Source organism: Hesperophylax consimilis, chromosome 20, assembly GCF_061612785.1.
Source record: "Hesperophylax consimilis isolate HC1 chromosome 20, BYU_Hcon_1.0, whole genome shotgun sequence".
In the NCBI taxonomy this organism is placed as follows: domain Eukaryota; kingdom Metazoa; phylum Arthropoda; class Insecta; order Trichoptera; family Limnephilidae; genus Hesperophylax; species Hesperophylax consimilis.
In genome coordinates this window covers 19,396,256-19,417,553 of record NC_142855.1, presented here as the reverse complement: position 1 = coordinate 19,417,553, position 21,298 = coordinate 19,396,256, and the positions used below count along the sequence as shown (strand labels likewise).

General features: G+C 35.6%; 1 protein-coding gene across 2 annotated transcripts; it reads left to right on the top strand.

The window, feature by feature from the left end:
- Window positions 1-1,554: 1,554 nt before the first annotated feature.
- LOC149414277 (serine protease snk-like) lies at window positions 1,555-18,968 on the top strand. Of its 2 annotated transcripts, XM_089644283.1 has the most exons (9): window positions 1,555-1,646; window positions 8,678-8,781; window positions 9,854-9,980; window positions 10,537-10,673; window positions 13,239-13,351; window positions 14,909-15,052; window positions 15,752-15,857; window positions 16,198-16,332; window positions 18,735-18,968. In XM_089644283.1, exons 1-9 carry the CDS (start codon window positions 1,577-1,579, stop codon window positions 18,894-18,896), a joined length of 1,098 nt encoding a protein of 365 aa, XP_089500409.1. In that variant the 5' UTR covers window positions 1,555-1,576; the 3' UTR covers window positions 18,897-18,968. The 2 variants fall into 2 exon arrangements, with proteins under 2 accessions (XP_089500409.1, XP_089500410.1); XM_089644284.1 differs by lacking the exon at window positions 8,678-8,781 and having other exon boundaries at window positions 1,568-1,646.
- Window positions 18,969-21,298: the final 2,330 nt, after the last annotated feature.

Below are 21,298 nucleotides of genomic sequence, written 5' to 3'. Positions count from 1 at the left end.
GAGTGTGCTGAAGTAGACATTTTCGTCAATAATTTATATGGACTCCTTACGTTGCCAAAAAAAATGTTCCGCTATTATTTATTTATTCTTGTTGTATTATTTTATTTGGTTTTACGCCCAGCTGGGCTTTACATGGATTATAACACCAGAATATACCTCACAAGCTACCATTTATTATGTATTACTTATTGCTCTATTTGTGTCTCTTGTATCTCTATTTGTGTCTCTTGTGTATCTATTTGTGTCTCTTGTGTCTCTGTTTGTGCCTCCATTTGTATCTCTTGTGTTTCTATTTGTGTCTATTGTGTTTCTATTTTTGTCTCTTGTGACTCTACTAGTGTATATTGTGTCTCTATTGGTGTATATTGTGTCTCTATTGGTGTCTATTGTGTCTCTATTTATGTATCTCTTATCTCTATTTGTGTCTCTTGTGCCTCTATTTGTGTCTCTTTTGTCTCTATTTGAGTCTCTTTTGTCTCTATTTGTGTCACTTTTGTCTCTTACCTATGTTTGTACTATGTTTGTATTTGTTATCTGATTGAGCTTTTATTTGTTTGATTTTTAATCTTTATTAGAAGATGTATGCAAATTAATCTATCATACGCTGTTATTCACCAGGACGATGCTGAGGGTATCTTCCTCTAAGATGCGTCTATTCTCGCCTTGAAGGCTTAACATGTATACATTATTATAGGTATCACACGGGATCACACGAGAACAATACAGAAAACAATACAATAGTGTCCAGTCCCTGTTCCGTGAACAGCCTCGACCGCGCAGGACAGGACAATGGGACAATATAACAATTCTACCGTACTTCAAACGCGGAACGCTGCGAAAAATATTATCTTTCAACGGGTCTTTTATTACAAGTTTTTGTACATAATGCAAGAAAAGCAGGTATAATACAAGTTATCATAGATAGTTCTGTTGTACAAACGAGTTCAATAATTACACACAATAACAAAGCTACAAAATAAGTACTTAAAGTACCATAGAAGCACTTACACTATGTGTATTAATTTTGTTTGTATTTAGCTAACATTTATTGGATAACCAACAGCAAATGAACCAAATATTATTTTAAATTGATAAATTTAAATACCACAAATTATTCAAATAAAATTTACTTGTGCACACGGGAATTTGAATCCGTAAAATTTGAATCATATATGTAAAACTTCCAGAAGAAATTCTCTAAATGATAGTTTAAAACCTATCAAAATCCGTTGCGTAGTTTAGAAGACATAAGCGCACAAACAGACAGACGCGGTAGTGACTTTATATTTTATTTCCTTTATTTTTTCCCAATTTATATATTTGACATTACAGTTTTATAATAATAGGAAAGGGAACCCACTAAGGCGCAGCCTGTGCGTGGGTAATATTAGTTTATACATTAGATTTTTGTACCTAAAAATAACAGTAAGCATAATAAAGAAAAACGGTGTTTTATACTATTTAGAGATAAAATAAAATATTGGCATTCAACGGGTTGACAAGTTAGCAAAGTTCTTCACACAGACAGGACCTTACCAACAACAAGAACCAGTCTACAGCTGGTATTAATACCGAAATGTCGCGTACGTGTCCGTCTGTTTTGTTATTGTTGGTGTTATCGTGTGTTTTGGGAGAAAATGGCGAAGGTAAATACGCACACATGATAATTTAATTATTTTTACAAAACCACGCGATGCTTCCCTATTATTTGTCATTCTCGGGCGTGCCCGATATCTTCCACCATTGGCTACTGTATACCACAACGTTTTTGTTAAAAAATATAAATATAAAATGGGGCAGTGTAGATAAAAATATACTAAATCCACTAATTAAAACTCAAAAAGCCATAATGAAAATTATACTGAAAGTTCCTGTAAGAACTAGCACTGACGAAATCTTCACCAATCTTAACATCATGTCAATTAAACAACTATATTCTAAAACTATACTCATTTACATTCATAAGTACAAAACCCTAGAAATAACAACAAACACGTACAATAGAAACATTAGATCTCATGGTCAAAAACTTATCCAACAAATAACTACTAATACAACAGCTTTTGGGCAAAAAAGCTTCTTATATCATAGTATTAAACTCTACAATAAAATACCACTCTCACTCAAAAACCTCAACACTTTAACATTTAAATCTCAAATTAAAAGCTGGATACTTAATATAGGGAGATCTGAAATAGAAAATATACTGATATCAAACACAGACTAAAACAGAATCTACTAAACTGAACTTTACAAAAAAAACACTATCTTACTTATTTTAAAATTACTTAAAAAAAATTATACCACATGGTATTTTGTTGTAATATTAATTTCTTATAATTAAATTATAATATGTAAATGACATCCTCAGCACGGGAGATCCCAATGAGGATATCATTATCTCTATATGTTACTAAGAAAAGAAGACAATAAATCATTATTATTATTGTTAAAAAAAGTACATTACATCGACTCCGTATCTCAAAGCGGTGTATTCCCCGGAGGTCCCCGACTTATTCTACCATTCAAACCGAGCTCTAAACACTCCTGGCACTAATAAGAACAAAAAATTGAAATTTTTAGCGATATCGGTCAACTACTTTTCAAATTTTGCGAGCGCAAGCATCAGTAGTCTGAATTTTTATATATTACCTACTAGCTGGCCTTTACCCGGCGTTGCAGAGGGTTATCCTTAGAAGATAAACGTACACCACCCTGGACTTTTCTGTAGGCCTTTTTAAGATGTACAATTCCGTAGTACATTATTTTGATGTATCTCATAAGGTTTAGCCAGCGTTAGTAATGTAGTGCTAGAAAAAATATGTTTAATACTTCATTACAAAACATCGACTTTTCTCTACTTTCTATAAATACAATATGCATGTTTTATATATGTAAACCTTTCGAAAGAAAGTCTCTAAACGACAGTGAAAACCATATCAAATTCCGTTGCGTAGTTTAGAAGAACTAAGCGCACAAACAGACAGAGGCGGATAGCGATTTTATTTTATACTATTTAGAGATTAGAGAATAACTTTCTTGTTTTCCTATCTCTGGCATCTTTTGCGTTCTTAAATCCAACATGTTTAGTTCCTGGATCTTTCAATGTTTCGAAAGAAAATAATTTTCAATGTAAACCTTGGTTCCACGACAAAAAAATCCAAAAAAGATTTATTTTCTGTATCGCGAGAATGAGAATTGGTCACTTTTCTATTGCAGCTTGTTTAAAATCCGAGTTTTAGATAGTTCATTGTTTTCTGCCGGTGTGTAGTGAGTAGTCTTTTTCTAATGTCTCCTTCATTGGTAAAAATCATTCTTCCTTCAAAGGTATAAATGGTTCCATGATAACTCAACACAGTGACAATTCAACACACTTTTAAAAAGTGATTAGAAACGATGAAATTTTTTTTTAACCTAAACTAACCTAACCTACATAACCCAGTTAATAAAGTTTTTGTTTCATCACTTTCCATGACTTTATATAACTTTTTAAAGATGTGATGAATTATCATTGTGATGATTTATCCGGTTATCGGTATAAATATATCGTTTTCTTATTATCCCTTCAGGATTTAAAATATTTTTACCAACAAGTCCCCAAACAAGTCCCAACGACATTGTGAAATTCTCCCGAGGTATCTAAAATGTGCTAGATATTGCTTATTTGTCGTTATAAGAAATACCATTTTAGAAACTACACAAAATTATATTTGAAATGTTTTTATTTTAAATAAACTTTGATATTTCTAAAAAATACATTTCTAATATCAAACATGAAAATGCTAACAAAATTACATTTTGACTCGGAACGTCAATAATTTTGAAATAATTCGATATTTATAAAACATATTCCTTTTGTGTAGGTAATTAGTAAGAAACCTGTCACTTCAATTTTTACGCCGTTTACACAATAAAAAAATATAAAATTTTTAAAACATTCAACTGTCGTTGAAAAAATTCCGCCAATTTGTAATCATGCATTTTGACAATTTTATTATTTTTCAAATGAACATATCACATATATACTCATTATAGAAAAGAAAATAAAATAAAAAACTTTTATAATGTGTGGACGTCCCTGTAAGCTCTGTCTTTCAGAGGTTCTAATGGAATATGATGTTTGTGGTTAGTAATGTCCTTCCGAGGCCTGGAGGGTTCAAATCACCCACTGAAACAGAAAAATCAGAAAAGGAAACGCACATTTTTATTGGCAACTATCTTTATGTATGATCGCAAGATTCAACCCGAACTAAACGCAATCCAGACAGCGTCTTTTTAGATAAACCTATATTATTTTTTATTTTTAATGTGCTACATCTGTTGACTTTTCTGCAAGTCTATAATGAATATTTATTTTTCGGAATAACTTTATTGAGTAAAACCTCAAATTGTAATATTTAAATATTGAAGACAATATTAGTGATTTCTAAACGAAAATGTCCCATTAGCTCAGTTGGTAGAGCATTGTCCCGGAAAGACTAGGGTCCTGGGTTCGAGTCCCAGATGTGACCGTTTCCTTTTCTGATTTTTCTGTTTCAGATTTTCGTTTAGAAATCACTAATATTGTCTTCAATATTTAAATATTATTTTTATTTTACTACATCCATATTCTTAAATTTATTTGCATTTATTGTGTATCTAATTTAGTAACTGCTATATTAGTCTATTTCATTATCTATACTTTTGTTATCAGGCTATGTAAATTTGTTTATTTCTTATTAAATAAATAAAAAATTTCTTTCTTTTCTTTACCTTATGTATACTGTAATGGCACTACTCCCCAACTCAAACGTGATAAACGTTTTTTCTATTGAATTGGGTAGTCACGAAGGGATTGGTTGTAACAAAGAATTTGAACAATTCATCAAATTTCAATGTTGATTTTCACTTTTTGTGAAGGTTCTTTCAAATTAGCGTAGTGTGTTCAACTCCACGGCTGGATAAGTCCTCCATCACAACACAGGCAACATTTTCTGTTTACTGTGGTGGTAGTAGGAGATTTTAAAATATTGTCAGGTTATTCGTAACCCGGGAATGTTTGTTTTTCTTTAAGACGAAGCCTAATGCTAAATCACTAATTTGATTCATCTTTATTACGAATTAGTGTACATTATGAATACCAAAAATATGCTTTAGATAAATTAAAAGTTTTCCTATCGTTTCGCTTGAGTAGAATACAAATAAAATAATAAATTACTCAATAAAAAATATTAATGTAAAATAAATTTTTTTTCAATAGAAATGCATGAACGCGTAAAGGAAACAACTTAAAAAAAACAGTATTATAGCTAAGATTATCTGTTACAGTTTCATTTAATTAACTTTTTTGTTTTCTTATAAATTTATATACAAAATAAATAAAAACCCGTTTTGTGCTTGAAATCGACTGTTTCTAGACTCCGTTTGTCAAGCGATTTTAATACCTATTACCTACAATATACGGTATACAAAGAATATACACATTTTTGGCTTGTAGCTTCCTATTAAAAACAGATTTGTCCCAGAAATATTGTCCTAGCCGAACGAACTTACCGGTAAAACAGGGAAATACGTCGATAAGAACGGACAATACCTACATAGAAAACTTGTTTACGTTTACGAGCCCCGATCAAAGATAGCAGCAGTCCACAATATATTGTATTGACGTTACCTATTTAATAAATCATTAGTCGTGACTGATAAGCTGCTAATGAACTCATTATTGAAACTTCTGGTGCTGACGAAGATAATTCAATGAAACACCTACATAATGATCATTTAAGACGAGACAAAACCCCAAAATAAACCCACAATCTTAATGACGTAAGTGAAGCAGCCGTGCACAAAAATATGCGATGCGCGGCCCTGTATATTGGACAGACCCAAGGTTGAATTTGCTCTATCAAATCTCTAAAATAAAATGGGAATCTTAACAACATATTAAGTGATCAACTCGTGTAAAAACAATATTCGGCGCGCCGTCAGGCGTAATGCATGGACCTACGATCGGTTTTGCCTTAGCAGGCCTAGAAATGGATATTTCCATGGGGTTTATTTTAATTATTTTTGATGAATTTATTACTAAAATCTAAAATGTTTCTAGAAGGATCCCTCGGGAAGTTACTAATTCAACGTCTAGAAAAAAAATCTGGTGCTTACCGCTGATTTTGTAGTTGAAAAACGTTTTATAAATTTTTGAAACCGTTTTAAATGCAATATTTTGCTGATAATGTCCTGTTTTTATTGATATTAATTATAAATAACTTGCATCCGCAGGGATCCCTCTAGAAACATATGAGATTTTAGTAATGCGTTCATCAGAAATAATTAAAATGTGAACGTAAAGCAAACCCTCGTTATTATATAACTTTTTCCGACATTGAATTTTATAAAGTATGCAAAACATCACACATACCTACAATCATTCCTGCCTCTGACATATTGACCGTTATACACGGTGTCCGGAAACTCGTAGTACAAGCGGGAAACTGGAGAATCTACACTACATGGGGAACCCAAATAAACATAAAGTTTTTTGATTTGAGCATTTTCACAAAAAAAAAAAAAACAAAAAAAAATATTTTTCGGCTATTTTAAGGTTAAAGTTTTTTCTGGTGTTAAGGTTGAACAACAGATGTTTTAACCCTGCAGAGCAGAAATATTTTATGATTACACCGGATTAAATGAAGGGTGATTTCAAAATAATGCTTCAAATCCGAGTTTCTTCATTTGTTTTACTTTCAAATAGTTTTAATTAGTTGGGTACTTTGATCTTCAGTCATAATTTATAAGAATTTGATTAAAAAAAAAAAAAAAAATTAAAAAAAAAATCAACTTCTAACTCGATTTACTCGATAACGAAAGCTCAAATCAAAAAAAATATATACTACAAAATCGACTCCAAATGTGATGTAGATTCACCAGTTTCCCGCTTGTACTACGAGTTTCCGGACACCCTGTATATCTTAGCTTTCAGAGATTCTTAGAATTTTTTTGTATTTCCGCTTCTCAATAAAATTTAAATAAATGCGATATTTCACTAGTAATAACTAGTTGAGATGTATCAGGCGTTGCTAGGGGTTATCTTTACAAGATATACATATAACATCTAGGAATTTTCTATAGATCTTTTTAAGATATACAATTCCGTAGTACATTATTTTGATGTATCTCATAAGGTTTAGCCAGTGTCAGCAATGTAAGCGCCCGAAAATGTATTTTTAACGACTTGATTACAAAACATCAACTTTTCTCTACTTTCTATATATATAATATGCATGCATTATACCTATAAACCTTCAGAAAGAAAATCTCTAATTGATAGTGAAAATTTCATCAAAATCCGTTGAGTATTTTAGAAGAACTAAGCGCACAAACAGACAGACAAGGATAGCGACTTTATATAATTTTTGAAATATAAATATTTTAAATTCAAACTCACTTTTTGTTATTTCAAAATTAATTTATAAAAAATTCACAAAATTTCATAAAATCTTCTCAAATTGCGGAACCTTTGATTTCATATAGGTGGACATTCTAAATTATTTTGTGATTAACTTCTTGAATCGATACCCAATTTTTACCGATTTATAACAAGTTTTTCACTAACTCTTTACGTTTTTAACTTCCAAAAAAAATATATGTCATTTTTGAAGATAATATCTATACATTTGTTATGTCGAAACGTAAATTATATGAAATTCCCTCGATAGAAAAAAATCGCAAAGTAAGCTCCGATAATTATTAAAAACATGTTTTGTTCTGTTATTTAATATGTTACAGGCATGAAAAAATTCACAGTGAATCTTTAAATGCAGCTAAAGAATTTGTCGAGAGATTTTTGCTCTATTTCGAACGAGTCATGTTTTAATAAATATTTTCACCATTTTCGCTTAATTATTATCGTTTTTTTTATATTGCCGAGCTCCCTCTAACATTCCTATTTAAATATTTCCCTTTTAAACCATCTTTGAACGCTTACTACGGGGCCTTAAGTTCGAGTCGACGATTTTTACAATACAGATTTGCACAAACACCCTCGTTAGAAAAAAATTGCAAAGTATATTCCGAAAATCATAAAATAATAATCTCGCTGGGGTAGGTATATAGGGTATACAGGGTGTATCGGCAAGTACCCGACAAACTTTAACCAGCTATTCCTCAGCACATTTGGAGTAAAAAATGTTATGGGCACTTTGCTGTCCGGTAACATTTTTTTTCCATTAAAAACAAAAAATAAATAAAAAAATCCACACTCCGTCACTGTCATTTGCATTGAATCTCGTGTTCAACAGCTGTTATTAGCAAGTGTGTCAAAAAGTGTCCTCGCTCTTTCGTACACACTAAATAATAATAGTTAAAAATGAGACGAATGGTGCCGTGCCATTTCGTTGTGATTGTAAAAGCGCGCCAACGTAGGTACGTACGTACATTATTCAACGAAACTCGAACAAAATATTGCCAGATTGGTTTTCAAACTTTGACAAAGGATAAAACAGTGGTGACATGTGGTGAAAATATGAATAATAATTTTTTTATTAAAAAAAAAAGTTACCGGACAGCAAAGTGCCCATAACATTTTTTACTCCAAATGTGCTAAGGAATAGCTGGTTAAAGTTTGTCGGGTACGTGCCGATACACCCTGTATATGTAGGTATTGACAAATAATGGTTTATATATAAATAATACATTATTTCAGGGGAAAAGTGCGTCCTGAGGGAGTCTGGCAAGGCAGGTGTGTGCATCCATATCAGCAACTGTGATGTTGTGTTGATGGCCGCCTTAGAAGGGACTCCACCACAGGTTTTTAGTATAATTTTTGGTATAAAAATTTTAGTATAAAATATATATATATACATATATGTATAACATATTTTAGTATATCAAAGATTCAAATCAAATTGATGATTTATGTAGAAAATGTTTGGCTTTTCCGGAAACTATAGAACATATCGGGATGTTCTGTATTATCTTCGTCCGAGTATACATTTAGGCACAATCAAGTTTTAGAAATAATTCACCAATGTTTGGTAATTAAACATAACTTGATTGACTGCCGTAATAATGAATACGAACCAAATTCATTTTTGGAAAACGATTTTTATAAAATATATTATGATAAAACTATACTAACAGAACGAACGATTAGTCATAATAGACCCGATATAGTTTTACATGACAAAATTAAAAAAATAACTTATATCATTGATGTCGCTATTCGAAATTCCTGTAATATTCAAAAATCTGTTAGTGAAAAAATAAGAAAATACACAGATTTAGGAAATGAGATAAAAAGAATTTTGCATTCTCAGATTATAAAAATATTACCATTTGTTATTTCGGCTACTGGCATTATACCTAGCTCTCTCATTCAAAATTTAGGCGTATTAGTTCTGTCAAAGAATTTATATATAAAAATGCCATTTTAAATACATGTAGGATTACGAAAGATTTTTTAAATATTTATTTTGAGGGATCAGTAGGATTTATAGGCCCTGTTAGGAGTTCTACCGAGCCGAACCCTCTGATATGAAAATATCTGAAGTCTGTGAATTATTTTCCCATTTGATCTCTGGTGAGTTGACGTGTTGTTCTTGTATTTTTTCGTATTTATTATGCGTATATGCACTTGCATAGTGTGGTTTGACGAGATGATAATTTGTGGAAAAGTGTGTGGAAGGTTTTAGGTTTTTCCGTGGGGAAGATTTAACCCAGACATAAAGTCGAAAAGTTAACTACTTGCGTAGAGCGGAAAGAGCACCCACAACCTCTGATCCGAAACTGAGAACTATAACCGCCCGACCACTAAGGTTTTACTACCATTTGGAAGAGTTTCATGTTTACTATATATTGCCATGTTGGCCTTAATTTACAGGTCTGTTCCTACGTCGGTACGGTAGCGATAGTGTGCTGCGACGCCAACACTCTTCCCAAGACTAGCTGCCGGCCCATCCAGGATAATATGGTGACTGTCTCCAAAACTGGTTCCAAAGCCACAGATTGTAAGCATCTTATCCACTTATTAAGATAGCTGTTAGGCTATATCTATAATCCAAATAAATAACATGATGACCATCTCCAAAACTGGTTCCAAAGCCAGACATTGTAATCATCTTATCCACTTATTCAGATTGCTGTTAGGCTATATCTATAATCCAAATAAATATCATTGTGACCATCTCCAAAACTGGTTCCAAAGCCAGAGATTGTAAGCATCTTATCCACTTATTCAGACTGCTGCGAGGCCATATCGAGAACAACTCGATAACATGGTGACCATCTCCAAAACTGGTTTGAAAGCCAGAGTTTGTGAGCATCTCATAATTCTTTATTATTAAGTAGAATTATGGTCAATCTATTAACCAAACGTAGCGAACCACTTGAGGTTTTGGTTATCGAATAAATGGTTCTCGGGGCGGCGGTACCTAACGACATAACCTAAAAAAAACAAGAATAACCCCTCTGGAGCACAAAAGTCTTCTTTAATTTGGCGAATTTAGGTCACACTTGATCGCTTTATCTCTTCTGTAATGTTACATGATTGTGTTTCTATTGCAGACTGCGTTAGTTTGGCTGAACAGGCGTATCCTTGTGTCAATACGGAAGCTGGACTTACGAGAGGTGATATTTGCCCATCTCTTCCAGCCAAAGACGTTCCAGACCAGAGGGTTTTTTCTGGGGACTATCCGCATTTGGTACGTTCATCTACTTTACTTTACTGGTCTTGGAACATGTGCTACTCTAATGGGAAACCGGTTGGCGTATCAGTCAGAATCCTCACTCAATTGAACCCATGTATCTATACCATAATATTATTTATTTTATTTTAAATACACATTTATAGTTATAACTGCGTTCAGTCCTCCATTAATGGAGTTACCTGCATTTCTCCTTCTTTCAATATCTCTGTCAGCCTTCCCATCTCTCTAGAACACACTTCCTAAATACACAAACTCATCCACCTGCTCCAAGTATTCCTCATTCACAGCTATATTGCACACTGTTTTCGTACTCTCTCTTTCAAACACCATTAATTTGAAATCTCAAATCTTCTAATTGTCCTACCTATTCCAAAATGTCACTAAGACCGGTTGTTGTGGCAAGATGTCAATAAAGTGACATTATGCTCATTTGGAGCTCTACAGAACTCAGTATAAAATAGTAGGAATAAATTATTGTGAATATAACTTAATATTAATATTTCGAGTGCATCCAGGAACTGGCAGACTGGCCCCAACTGCGACGAGCGAGTTCTTTTATATCCTATAATCCAATCTGGGATTTTGTTTTTAAAAAGTATTTTCCTTTTTTAAGCGGTATCAATATACTATACAACTCGGCAAGCTGCGTCGAATGGTGCTATTGTCGATGAGTTTGCGTTTACTTGATAGAATTAAAGAGAAAAATGAAGACAAAAAGAACTGTATCACATGGCCTGGACAGGCCATCGCATATGTCATCAAGGAATGTATGGTCTGTGATTCGTATACAAACTACCCGCTCAGAAGTCAAATTCACAGAGGAAAACTTCAGCTGATCTTGATGTGAACCAAGTACACGAGTGGTGTAGTACTGTACACGCAAATATTGCTATAATAATAATAAACAACTACAACATGAAGATAAATAAAGACAAAACAAAGCTGCTGACTGTAGGCCGAACGCAACATCAGATGAGAGTAGAGATGGCAGGAGTTCCACTAAAGAACACCAAGGAGTTTGTCTACCTCGGGAGCAAAATAACATGGGACGGTCGGTCTAAGAGCGAGGTCGACAGCCGTATACATCAGGCTAGGCTTTCATTCAATAAAAGGTCGAAAATAATAGAATCCAATAATATAGACCTAAAACTGAGAATACTCCTCATCAAGACCTATGTATGGAGTAGCTTGATGTACGGCTGCGAAACATGGTGCCTATCCGAAAGAGATAAACGGAGACTAGAGGCTTTTGAGATGTGGTCCTATAGAAGACTGTTAGGAATTTCCTGGAAATACCATGTTACAAATGAGGAGGTTCTCCAAAGAATCGAAGGAGGAATGCACCTGCTCAGGACCTTGTCCGAAAGGCGTGCAAGATGGATCGGCCATGTTATACGACAAGAAGGCCTCTTGCATGTCATAATGGAGGGTATGACCGAGGGGACCAACTCTAGGGGACGCCCACGCCGAGAGTACCTGGAGGACCTGCTGGTGGACGTGCGCTGCTCATCATATGCAGAAGTCAAAAGAGCCGCACAAGACAGGGAAGAATGGAAGAGGAGATTAGATGAAATTGCTGCAAACCAATCCCAGGATTGAAACCAGAGAGAGAATAATAATAATTTTATTCCAGAATGTGGGGAGGTTAGTGCAATCTCAGACATCCCATACAGAAATCCATTTTTTTTAATATTTTTTTTATAATAGGTATAATAAATTAACAAATAAGGACAACTATGCAGGGTGTGGTCTTGAGTGCGCTTGGGCCCAGCGCTCACTCAGGAGTGGTGCTTGGTGCTGGTAGGCTGCGGTCACCAACGTGTTGGCGGAGGCCATTAGCCGCATCCTGGCTCCAGTGACCCGGTGTCTCATCAGGCCGAGAAAAAACCATTCAGTCCTAGTTCCGTTGATTCCGTTGAACATTGTTGATGCGCTGCTGTATCTTCGATATCCAAATATGATTCTACAGGCGTCATTATATTGAATTCGGAGTCGTTCGATCGAGCATGTTCGGTAGTGACACCATGTCTCACACGTATACAGTCCAGTACAGAATGCGTTGAACAGAATTTTTTTAACGGTATTGCTGCATTTGCAAAATCTGCGGGCAATCATATTAGACACTATGCTTAGGCTTCTCCTTTGTCGTGTTTCCATTGTGGAACGCAATCAATTCTGTCTTCTTCGGGTTGTACATCATATTATGCTGTTTTCCATATTCTTCACAAGTGTTTAGGAGTAATCTTAATCCCTTGATCGACGGAGCTAGGAGGATCATGTCGTCCGCGTAGCTTATATGATTCATACATATACTGTTAACACGACAGCCCGCTCTGATGTCCAGGCGACTTGACAACTCGTCCATGTATACATTAAATACAATGCTATATGTATATAATGACACGTTCATACACACTATTTGCACTCCTGCCTTTCTCTAAAACTAGTGTGATAGCCCACATCTCTTATAAAGCCTATTACATGCCTATCGGAGTGTAAAGCACCACATTAGGTAGATTATAAAAGTACCTATTTGGATTTATTTTGAGTTTGTTTCAGGCCTTGTTGAGTTACGATAACGACGGAGGCAAAAACGTGAAAGGCCTGGTTTGGTTTCACCTCGGGTCGCTCATCAGCGAGGACTGGGTCATCACAGAAGCTTGGTGCGCGAGGTAAGTCCATTCATATTCCAGCACGAGAATGATTCGTTTCTCAAATGCATTGAAGGCTAATAATTTACTGCAAATAGACTTTATCGCTCTTCAAGAGTAGTCTCATAATGCAGGATTAATAAAACAACCAACTTATGCACGTCGGGGGGCCTATTCTGTATCTTTCGGGTTAACAAACCAGTAAGTTCGTGGTTTAATCTTTCCTTACCGGTGCTGTCAACTGAGTGAATATTGTCTCTGATCAATAAAATATCTCTGTAAATATTCTTAACACAGAGTTCAAATTTTAGGTAATCCTCCGCAATACATGCACCGGAGGACGACGAATTTTTGAACCCCGTAAGGGAGGGGTTAATACGGGTTTGTGACGTGGCTAAACTGGCGGCAGGAAAGTTTCGAAAGATACAGAGCAGGCCCCCTGATCTCCTCATGCAACATATATCCTAAAATTATTTCTCACAGTTTTGTTCAAAACCTTAAATCTCCAAATATTCTTCACCAATTGCTTCCAAATTTTGACACAACAATGAATTCAATTACGCGTGTGTTTTTATATACCTATATTATCTAGATGTTACCTGTGACAGTTGAAAACATGCTTTTTATGAAAAACAGCTCGCTTCTTCTGTGTATCTTCTATTGTAATACCGGTAGAAGAGGGACAGCATACGAGCCTGACGCCTGTGATCTAAAGATTAAAATCCGTTTGTTAAGAGAGGGGAATCTGTCAAATGGATCGTCTGTTTCTGCACAGAGTCAAGGGTTTTTTCAGGTATTTTGGGGCTCCATACCAAAGGTGGCTGCCAAATTCAACAGCGGAACACACTTGCCGTTTGTACAGGGTCAGCAGTTGTGTAACTGCAGGCACTTTACAGTGTGCCCAGCTTCTAACTAATTATAAATAAAATACATGGTGTTTTTTTGTTCAGTTGAGTGGTTTCGGTTTCAGTCTGTATTTGGTGACAGTATATTTTGTATTTCTTACGCAACGATTTAGTCAAAATGAGGCTATTTCCATTCCAAAAATTAACGAACATTATCTTGTACCTTCCGTATCTAATAAGATGCCAGCGTATATAAAAAGCGAAAGAAATTGTACCATTCTGCACAATATAATACAAAATTTTACAGCATTGACATTTTTGGTAATAACCTAAAGAAATATCGATATGAAGTAATGCGTGCAATCGATTATTAATATGAGAGTATGGAATGTATCGGGAGCATCTCCTATCCTCTTCCTATTTTCCTCTTCCTCTCCCTTCCTTTGACACCAAATTAATTTTAAGATATTAAAACTTCATTTCCAATGAACTTTAGCATAAGAAACTTCTGTGGCTTGACTTCAGTTAACTTGTATATTTATATCTATCATCGTATATTATGTAAAAGCTGTTTGTTTCTTACAAAAAAATATATATATAAATTTGGTGCTTCTCTTTATGCACGTGCTTTAGTAAAATTGACCTGCCGACAAAATGCTTTGGCTGTTTAGCAGCTTTTTAGAATTTTTTAAAATCTAATTAAAAGCAATTTGAAAATATATTTCCTTTTCAGATCAACAAAATATGTTAGACTCGGAGGTGTAATTTGGAACAGTGAAACCCCGCCCGCAAACATCTTCACTGTCAAGAAACTGGTTATACACCCCGACGCCACCAATGATTTCAATGACGTCGGACTACTGCAGCTTGATCGAAAGTACGTCATTGTATTAAAAGTAAAAATTTTAACCTTCCAGCGGGCGCGTTGAGAAATTTCCCTTGAGCGGGCGCTTGTCGTAAATTTTACGTCATCAAGTTTTCTCCATGTAAGTGGTGTTTTCTTTATACAAACGTTAGGGAATTTCTTTAAGGATATGAAAAATCATAATAGGCAGTACATAAAAAAAAAATATTTGACTTTCTTAAAAAAACGAAGCAACACTCTAAGCATGTTAATATTTCAAAACAAAATATTTTATCGACCTGTTTAGTCAGAATCAATATTCTCATCCTTACAATTGTTACAAACCACCTCAACTGAAGAATGGTTCTTGCATGTAAAGGACTGGCAACGGAAACACTTCATTGATGCTGAGGATCTTTTCTTATCCAGTGCACATAACCGACAAACACCGCATTTTGGAATGCTTCCGTTTTCTTCTTCTGTTATCGGTTCAACTGCCCTACCGTAATTCACTTTGAGAAAAGCATTTATATCTTGCGGTAAATGTTTGACATTTGATTTGACTCTAGCATAGCTCGAAGCTCGATGCTTACAACTAAATCGCAAGAGTGGGGGAAGCGATAAGGCGCGTTTGTCGTAAATTTTACAACAGCGCGCCCGCTGGAAGGTTAAACGTATTTATAAATAGCAAAAAAATTGATAATGTAACTGAAGCTATTGATCTAATTCCAGGGCCATATTTTCCAAGTTCATTTTCCCGGCCTGCCTCCACACGGGAACCCGTTTCAATGAAAAAGACCTCACGTACGTCACTCACGAAGGCAGCGGTTATGACAGGGTAACAATATGAATTCAATGTCGTATTTCATTTATTGTTTTTGAACATTTACATAGTATTGTTACAGCTTACATTGCTAACGCTGGCTAAACCTTATGAGATACATCAAAATAATGTACCATTATGTATATGTATATCGAAAAGGCCTACAGAAAAGACCGCAATAGTATATGTTTATCTCTTAAGGATAACCCCTAGCAACGCCAGGTATACATCAGCTAGTTATTTCATAATATGCTTTATACTGTAATTATCATTTGAGTAATAACCATGTACGAACTTTGCTTAATTGGAAGCTAAAAAAAACAATGAAGTTAATGTTGTCGGTCTTATGTTACAGTGGAATATGACCGTACGCTCGGTCGCACAGTGTATAGACCTGTTTCCATCTGGATACCGGAGCTCTTCGCAAATGTGCGCTCATAGGACGCGCGAAGACCTCACAGTTTGGGTGCCAGCGAAGCGCGATACTTTGGTAAATATATTTTTCTGCATTAGAATCAGACTGACTGACAATAGCGATATCAATTTTTAAATTGAATACTGCACAATTGTCCCAACAGCTCCCAACCGCCCGGAGCTAGTGAGTCTATGGTATCATGTGGCCTTTGTGGTCGAGAGATAAGGCTCTCAAAATAAGGCTAAAGTTTCAGGTCCCGGTGAGCGCAAGAATATGAGCCTTACCCTTCGATCTTGGAGGCCCCTTCGATCTTGGAGGCAAATACTCAGATCATCAAGATTCAATACAGAAGAGTATGTATGGGACGATGCGTGAATTTGAATGAAGCAAGGAGCGTATGTTAAAAATATAAAAGTGTGGTGGTCCATTCTCTCTGTCTACACCTTTGAGGATCTATTTTTTTTAAATTTTATATTTTTTTATATTAACTCCACACAGGAGGCCCTGAAGAAAATAATTTCCCTCAGGGCCTATGTCATCTTTGGGGATGCTGTGTGGAGGGTCTTTTTGTGGAGAAGAAGGAGTGAACATGGGTCTTGAAGAGTCCCATGTTGTAGGAGGGAGGAAACACAGAGGCCGGCAGTTCGTTCCACAGCCGAGCTGTTGAACCTAAGAACGAATCGTAGAAGCGACCCGTTCTCATGTGACAAGTGTCAACCGTGTACAAATGTTGGGCGCGCGTTTGGCGTGTATCCCGACTACGCACCGGTGCCGAAGGGATCAATGACGCTAGTTCCTCAGAGCATCTTCCATTGTAATACCGATAGAACAAGGACAGCATACCTACCTGACGCCTGTGCTCTAAAGATTGCAGTCCGTTTGTTAAGATTGGGCAATCTATCAAGGTTTTTTTCAGGTATTTAGGGGCTCCGGACCAGAGATGGCTGCCAAATTCGACAGTAGGGCGCACTTGCGATTTGTACAGGGTCAGCAGTTGTGTACTATTAAAGTATCTGCGGGCCCTGTACAGTACGCCCAGCTTCTGAGAGGCCAACTTTACTCTGGCTTCGATGGAGCCCCCGTACCTGAGCTGGTCACTTATAGTTACACCAAGCATATCAATGGAAGGCTTCGGAAGATTGCTTCCGTTGAAGGAGACTAGATCTATGTGAAGTTTAGTTAGGCACACCAGTTCAATTAAGCCCCCTGCGCTTTTAAATGGTAAATAAATGCTATATCGTTGATCATGTCGGGATTACCAAATTTGTGTGTAATGTTCTGGTCAAACATGAATTAAAAGTGATGGAATGGATTATTAGCGTGTCTTTATTATGTAGACTGTTGTATAGTTGTATGCGTCACGATGGGATTTGGATCTGTGCTCAGATCTGTCTGGTGGTCAGCTGGTGGTGAAGATCACGGATCCTCCTATGATCTTCCAGTGAGATGCTCCACTTGACTAGCTGGCGGCAAACGTTGCGTTTATATAATCGCGCATTTCGTAGAACTGTCCTGACAATTGTAGAAGTTGCAGGAAAGTCGGCGCTCACCGTGTCTTGAAGTTTTCAGGCTGTGCTCGCTACATGCAGCCCATGTATGCTAAAAGTCTCCAATGTTCTAGGCTGTGCTGTAGTGTACATATTTTTGGGGTATTATGCTGTTCGCATATTCTGTCGGTCGGGTTGCTAATGTATTGAAGAACGAACCATGTCTAAAAGGATTTAAGAACACTTTTGAGCATGCAAACCCGGCCGTCCGGACAAATCGGCAATAGTCTAGAACTTATTTGAAACTGACCAATTGTTGTTGAAGTCCTAGAAAGGCCCAAAACGCAATGAACACGTATAATTACTAAGGCAATTGGAATCTACAAAACCTCATCAAAATCAATAGAATTGACGGGGCTAAGCTTAATAGTTCGACGGGTACACCAAAACTAAACGATGAAAACCAATATTGAAGTATCTGCCTTGATGAAGCACACTCTAACGCTGTCCAAAACGTTGGCTGTGGATGGAAGAAGGCAAAAATAAATCACGATAATAATTTTGGCCTTAAAAATCTCAAAACTGTCGGTAATTTTTTGTTTTTTTTGTATTTGAAAAAATATAAAATAGTAAATTGCAGAAATGACTGCAGAGGGTTGATCCTTTCCAAGGATGTATTGTCTTAACAAACAATTCTATTTTACATGGACCCGTTTTCATAGCTGAGGATTCCCGGTTAGAATAATTTTGCGAGACTGAGGTAATAATATAATGAGCCCTGTTCATTCTCTTTTTTTAAGCGAAATCAGTCGACTACTTTCAAGTTTTGCGAGCACAAACATAAGCAGACTGAATTATTATATGTAATTTTTTTTATTTAATTCCGAGTTGGGTTTGAAATGTGTATCTAGATACAAGCTTCGAATCACACTTGCAAGCCCCATCGAAGACCAATTCAAAGTATATATATATATGTGTATTTTTTAACAGGGCGTTTCTGGCAGCCCCGTACAGATCAACAACGATGACTCGGTGGCCTGTACTCAGATCATCGTGGGGATCACCGCCGGTGAGGACTCTACCAAACTGAACCTGTTGCTGACCAGGGTGTACGGGATAGTGGCGTGGATAGAGAGCGTTGTGTGGCCCTAGGATATTTTATTGCTATAGGTAACCTTTGTTATATAAAGGACTCCATTATTACCTTTTCCTTCAGTTTCCCTTTAATTTTTCCTTCACATTCCTTTTAGTTTCCCCCATTTCCCGTCACTTTCCTTTCACTTTTCCTTTACTTCCCCCCCACTTTCAATTAGCTCTCTCTTAACTTTCCGTTCACCTTCCATGAACTCTCCCTTAACTTAACAAATACTTTCCCTGCACTTTACCTTAACGTACCGTCCATATTTGTCACCTTTCCTTAACTTTCCCTTCACATTCCCTTCACTTTACCACCACTGTATCATCACTTCCCCTTCTCATTTCCCTTCCACCTCTTCCCCCCTTTGCTACCCGGCTTCGAACAAGTCCCAAAACATTATTTAAAAAATCTTTCTTATAATTTTCATTATTTCAAAAAAGTTTCTGAACAAGTGAAAAATAACTCCGAACAAATAAAAATAGCACTACATCAAACCACACTAGCGATTAAATTATTATTAAAAAAATATTGCGTAATCGATGATCCAATCAAGAATCTGCTGTGAAATGTAAAAAATCCCAAAATACTTTTTCATATCAATTTTCATTATTATGATTTCACAAAATACCTAATGACAATTTATATCTCTAATTAGATAATAATTTAAAAATTGTTAATTTTAAGGTATTTAGGGAAAATCAATAAGAAAATAAAACAAATAAATCTTTGGAAATGGTATTTACTTGTATGTTTCGTTAAACAGGAAACACTTGCAATTATAGCTGTTAGATATCGATCAAATCTTTTTTACTGGAATTTGGAAGATGGGCTCTTTTTTGTTGAATACATGATGCAGATGCAAATTTTATGATGCTAGAGCTCAATCTCAAGTACATTGTGATTTAAATACAACCATTCCAAAACTGACAGTGGCAACCAGTGGCGGTTCTTCCCTTAGGTCAATTGGTGTTTGACCCCCCAAAAGTATAAGACAGTAATAATAATAAATTATATGCATCAAAAAAAATTGGTCTTATTCTTAATTTATTTAAAATGTATCGCGAAACAGCGGCGGCGGCGGCGAGTGACGAGCAGTGACATCTGCTGTCTCTAATAGAAGCTTTCATTCACAAGTCCACACGATTCGCTTGGTCAATTTAAAGAACGTCCCCTTTGGCATCTTCTGTTCCTACACGCCGCCATAGAACAAACGAGATGGCACTATATTTTTCGTCGAAGTAAAAAATAGGTTCCGAAGAAAGCTTAGAGACGCTTAGGTCATGGCCGTAAGGGAGACAGTACGATGAATATTATATGTGTGATCGCAATAGGCGAATCAAGAGTGGACTGTAAAAATTAATTGTGAACATGGAAGTTGACACAACTATGGTTGGAGATGGTGAACATGGAGTAAGGAAGGAATCCGACTTACCCCTTTGATGTTCTTCAAAGATAATGATGGTATGATTTCACTCACAGGAGATATGACTTCATTGACAAGCTTCCATAACATCCAGGTTGGATACGAAAGACACTGATGGAACCGAATATGTTCACTGCACAGCCTTCTACCCTGAGTTGATACCAATAAAAGCACTGATCACAAAGAGATGTTCATCAAACAGGCTCCATCAATAAACTGGTTTGATAGTCACTTTTATTGTTGTAAAATGTCAAACACATACGTGGGTATAGTCGGATAATGACAAGTACTTGTGGGTAAAATAGGATGGGAAAAATTGCAAGGACAATGTTAATGGAAGATTAACAGTTGCGTCAACAATACGTTTTAAAGAGATGGTGATATAAACATATGTCGGTTTTTCATTTTATACGTTTGTGGTGTGTGGAACATTGGTTGTTGTTCAATTGCTTCACACCCAGTATCTTTGGATACTGCGGACGGGCGTTTCAAACTCTTATTTTATTTACTTTAATGTTGTGCACAACTACATTAAAACACAATCTCTCAAAAATAATTTTCCGTAAGTACAAAGATTATGTAGTTATTTCCAATTTACTATATTAACATAATGTGTATTTAAAGTTGCGGACTTAGAAATTGATATAGATAATAATGTATGGGCAATTTTCACATAATCAAATAATTATAATTTGTCACACATTTTTTTCAAATGAACTACCACAACTGGATCCCTAGATCCGCCTCTGGTGGCAATTAGTTAGTAATATTAAAAATTCTAGTAGAGATAGTTTGTTAAGTCTTCCACAGGGGTCCCCGACTTCTTAAACCATACAAACCGCTTTCTAAACACTGCTGACACTAATAAGAACAAACTTTGAGATTTTCAGCGAAATCGGTCGAGTAGTTTTTAAGTCTATAGGGGACAGATAAAGAAACATTCATTTTTATATATATATTTGACATTTGAAAATACAATTTAAAAAATCTACA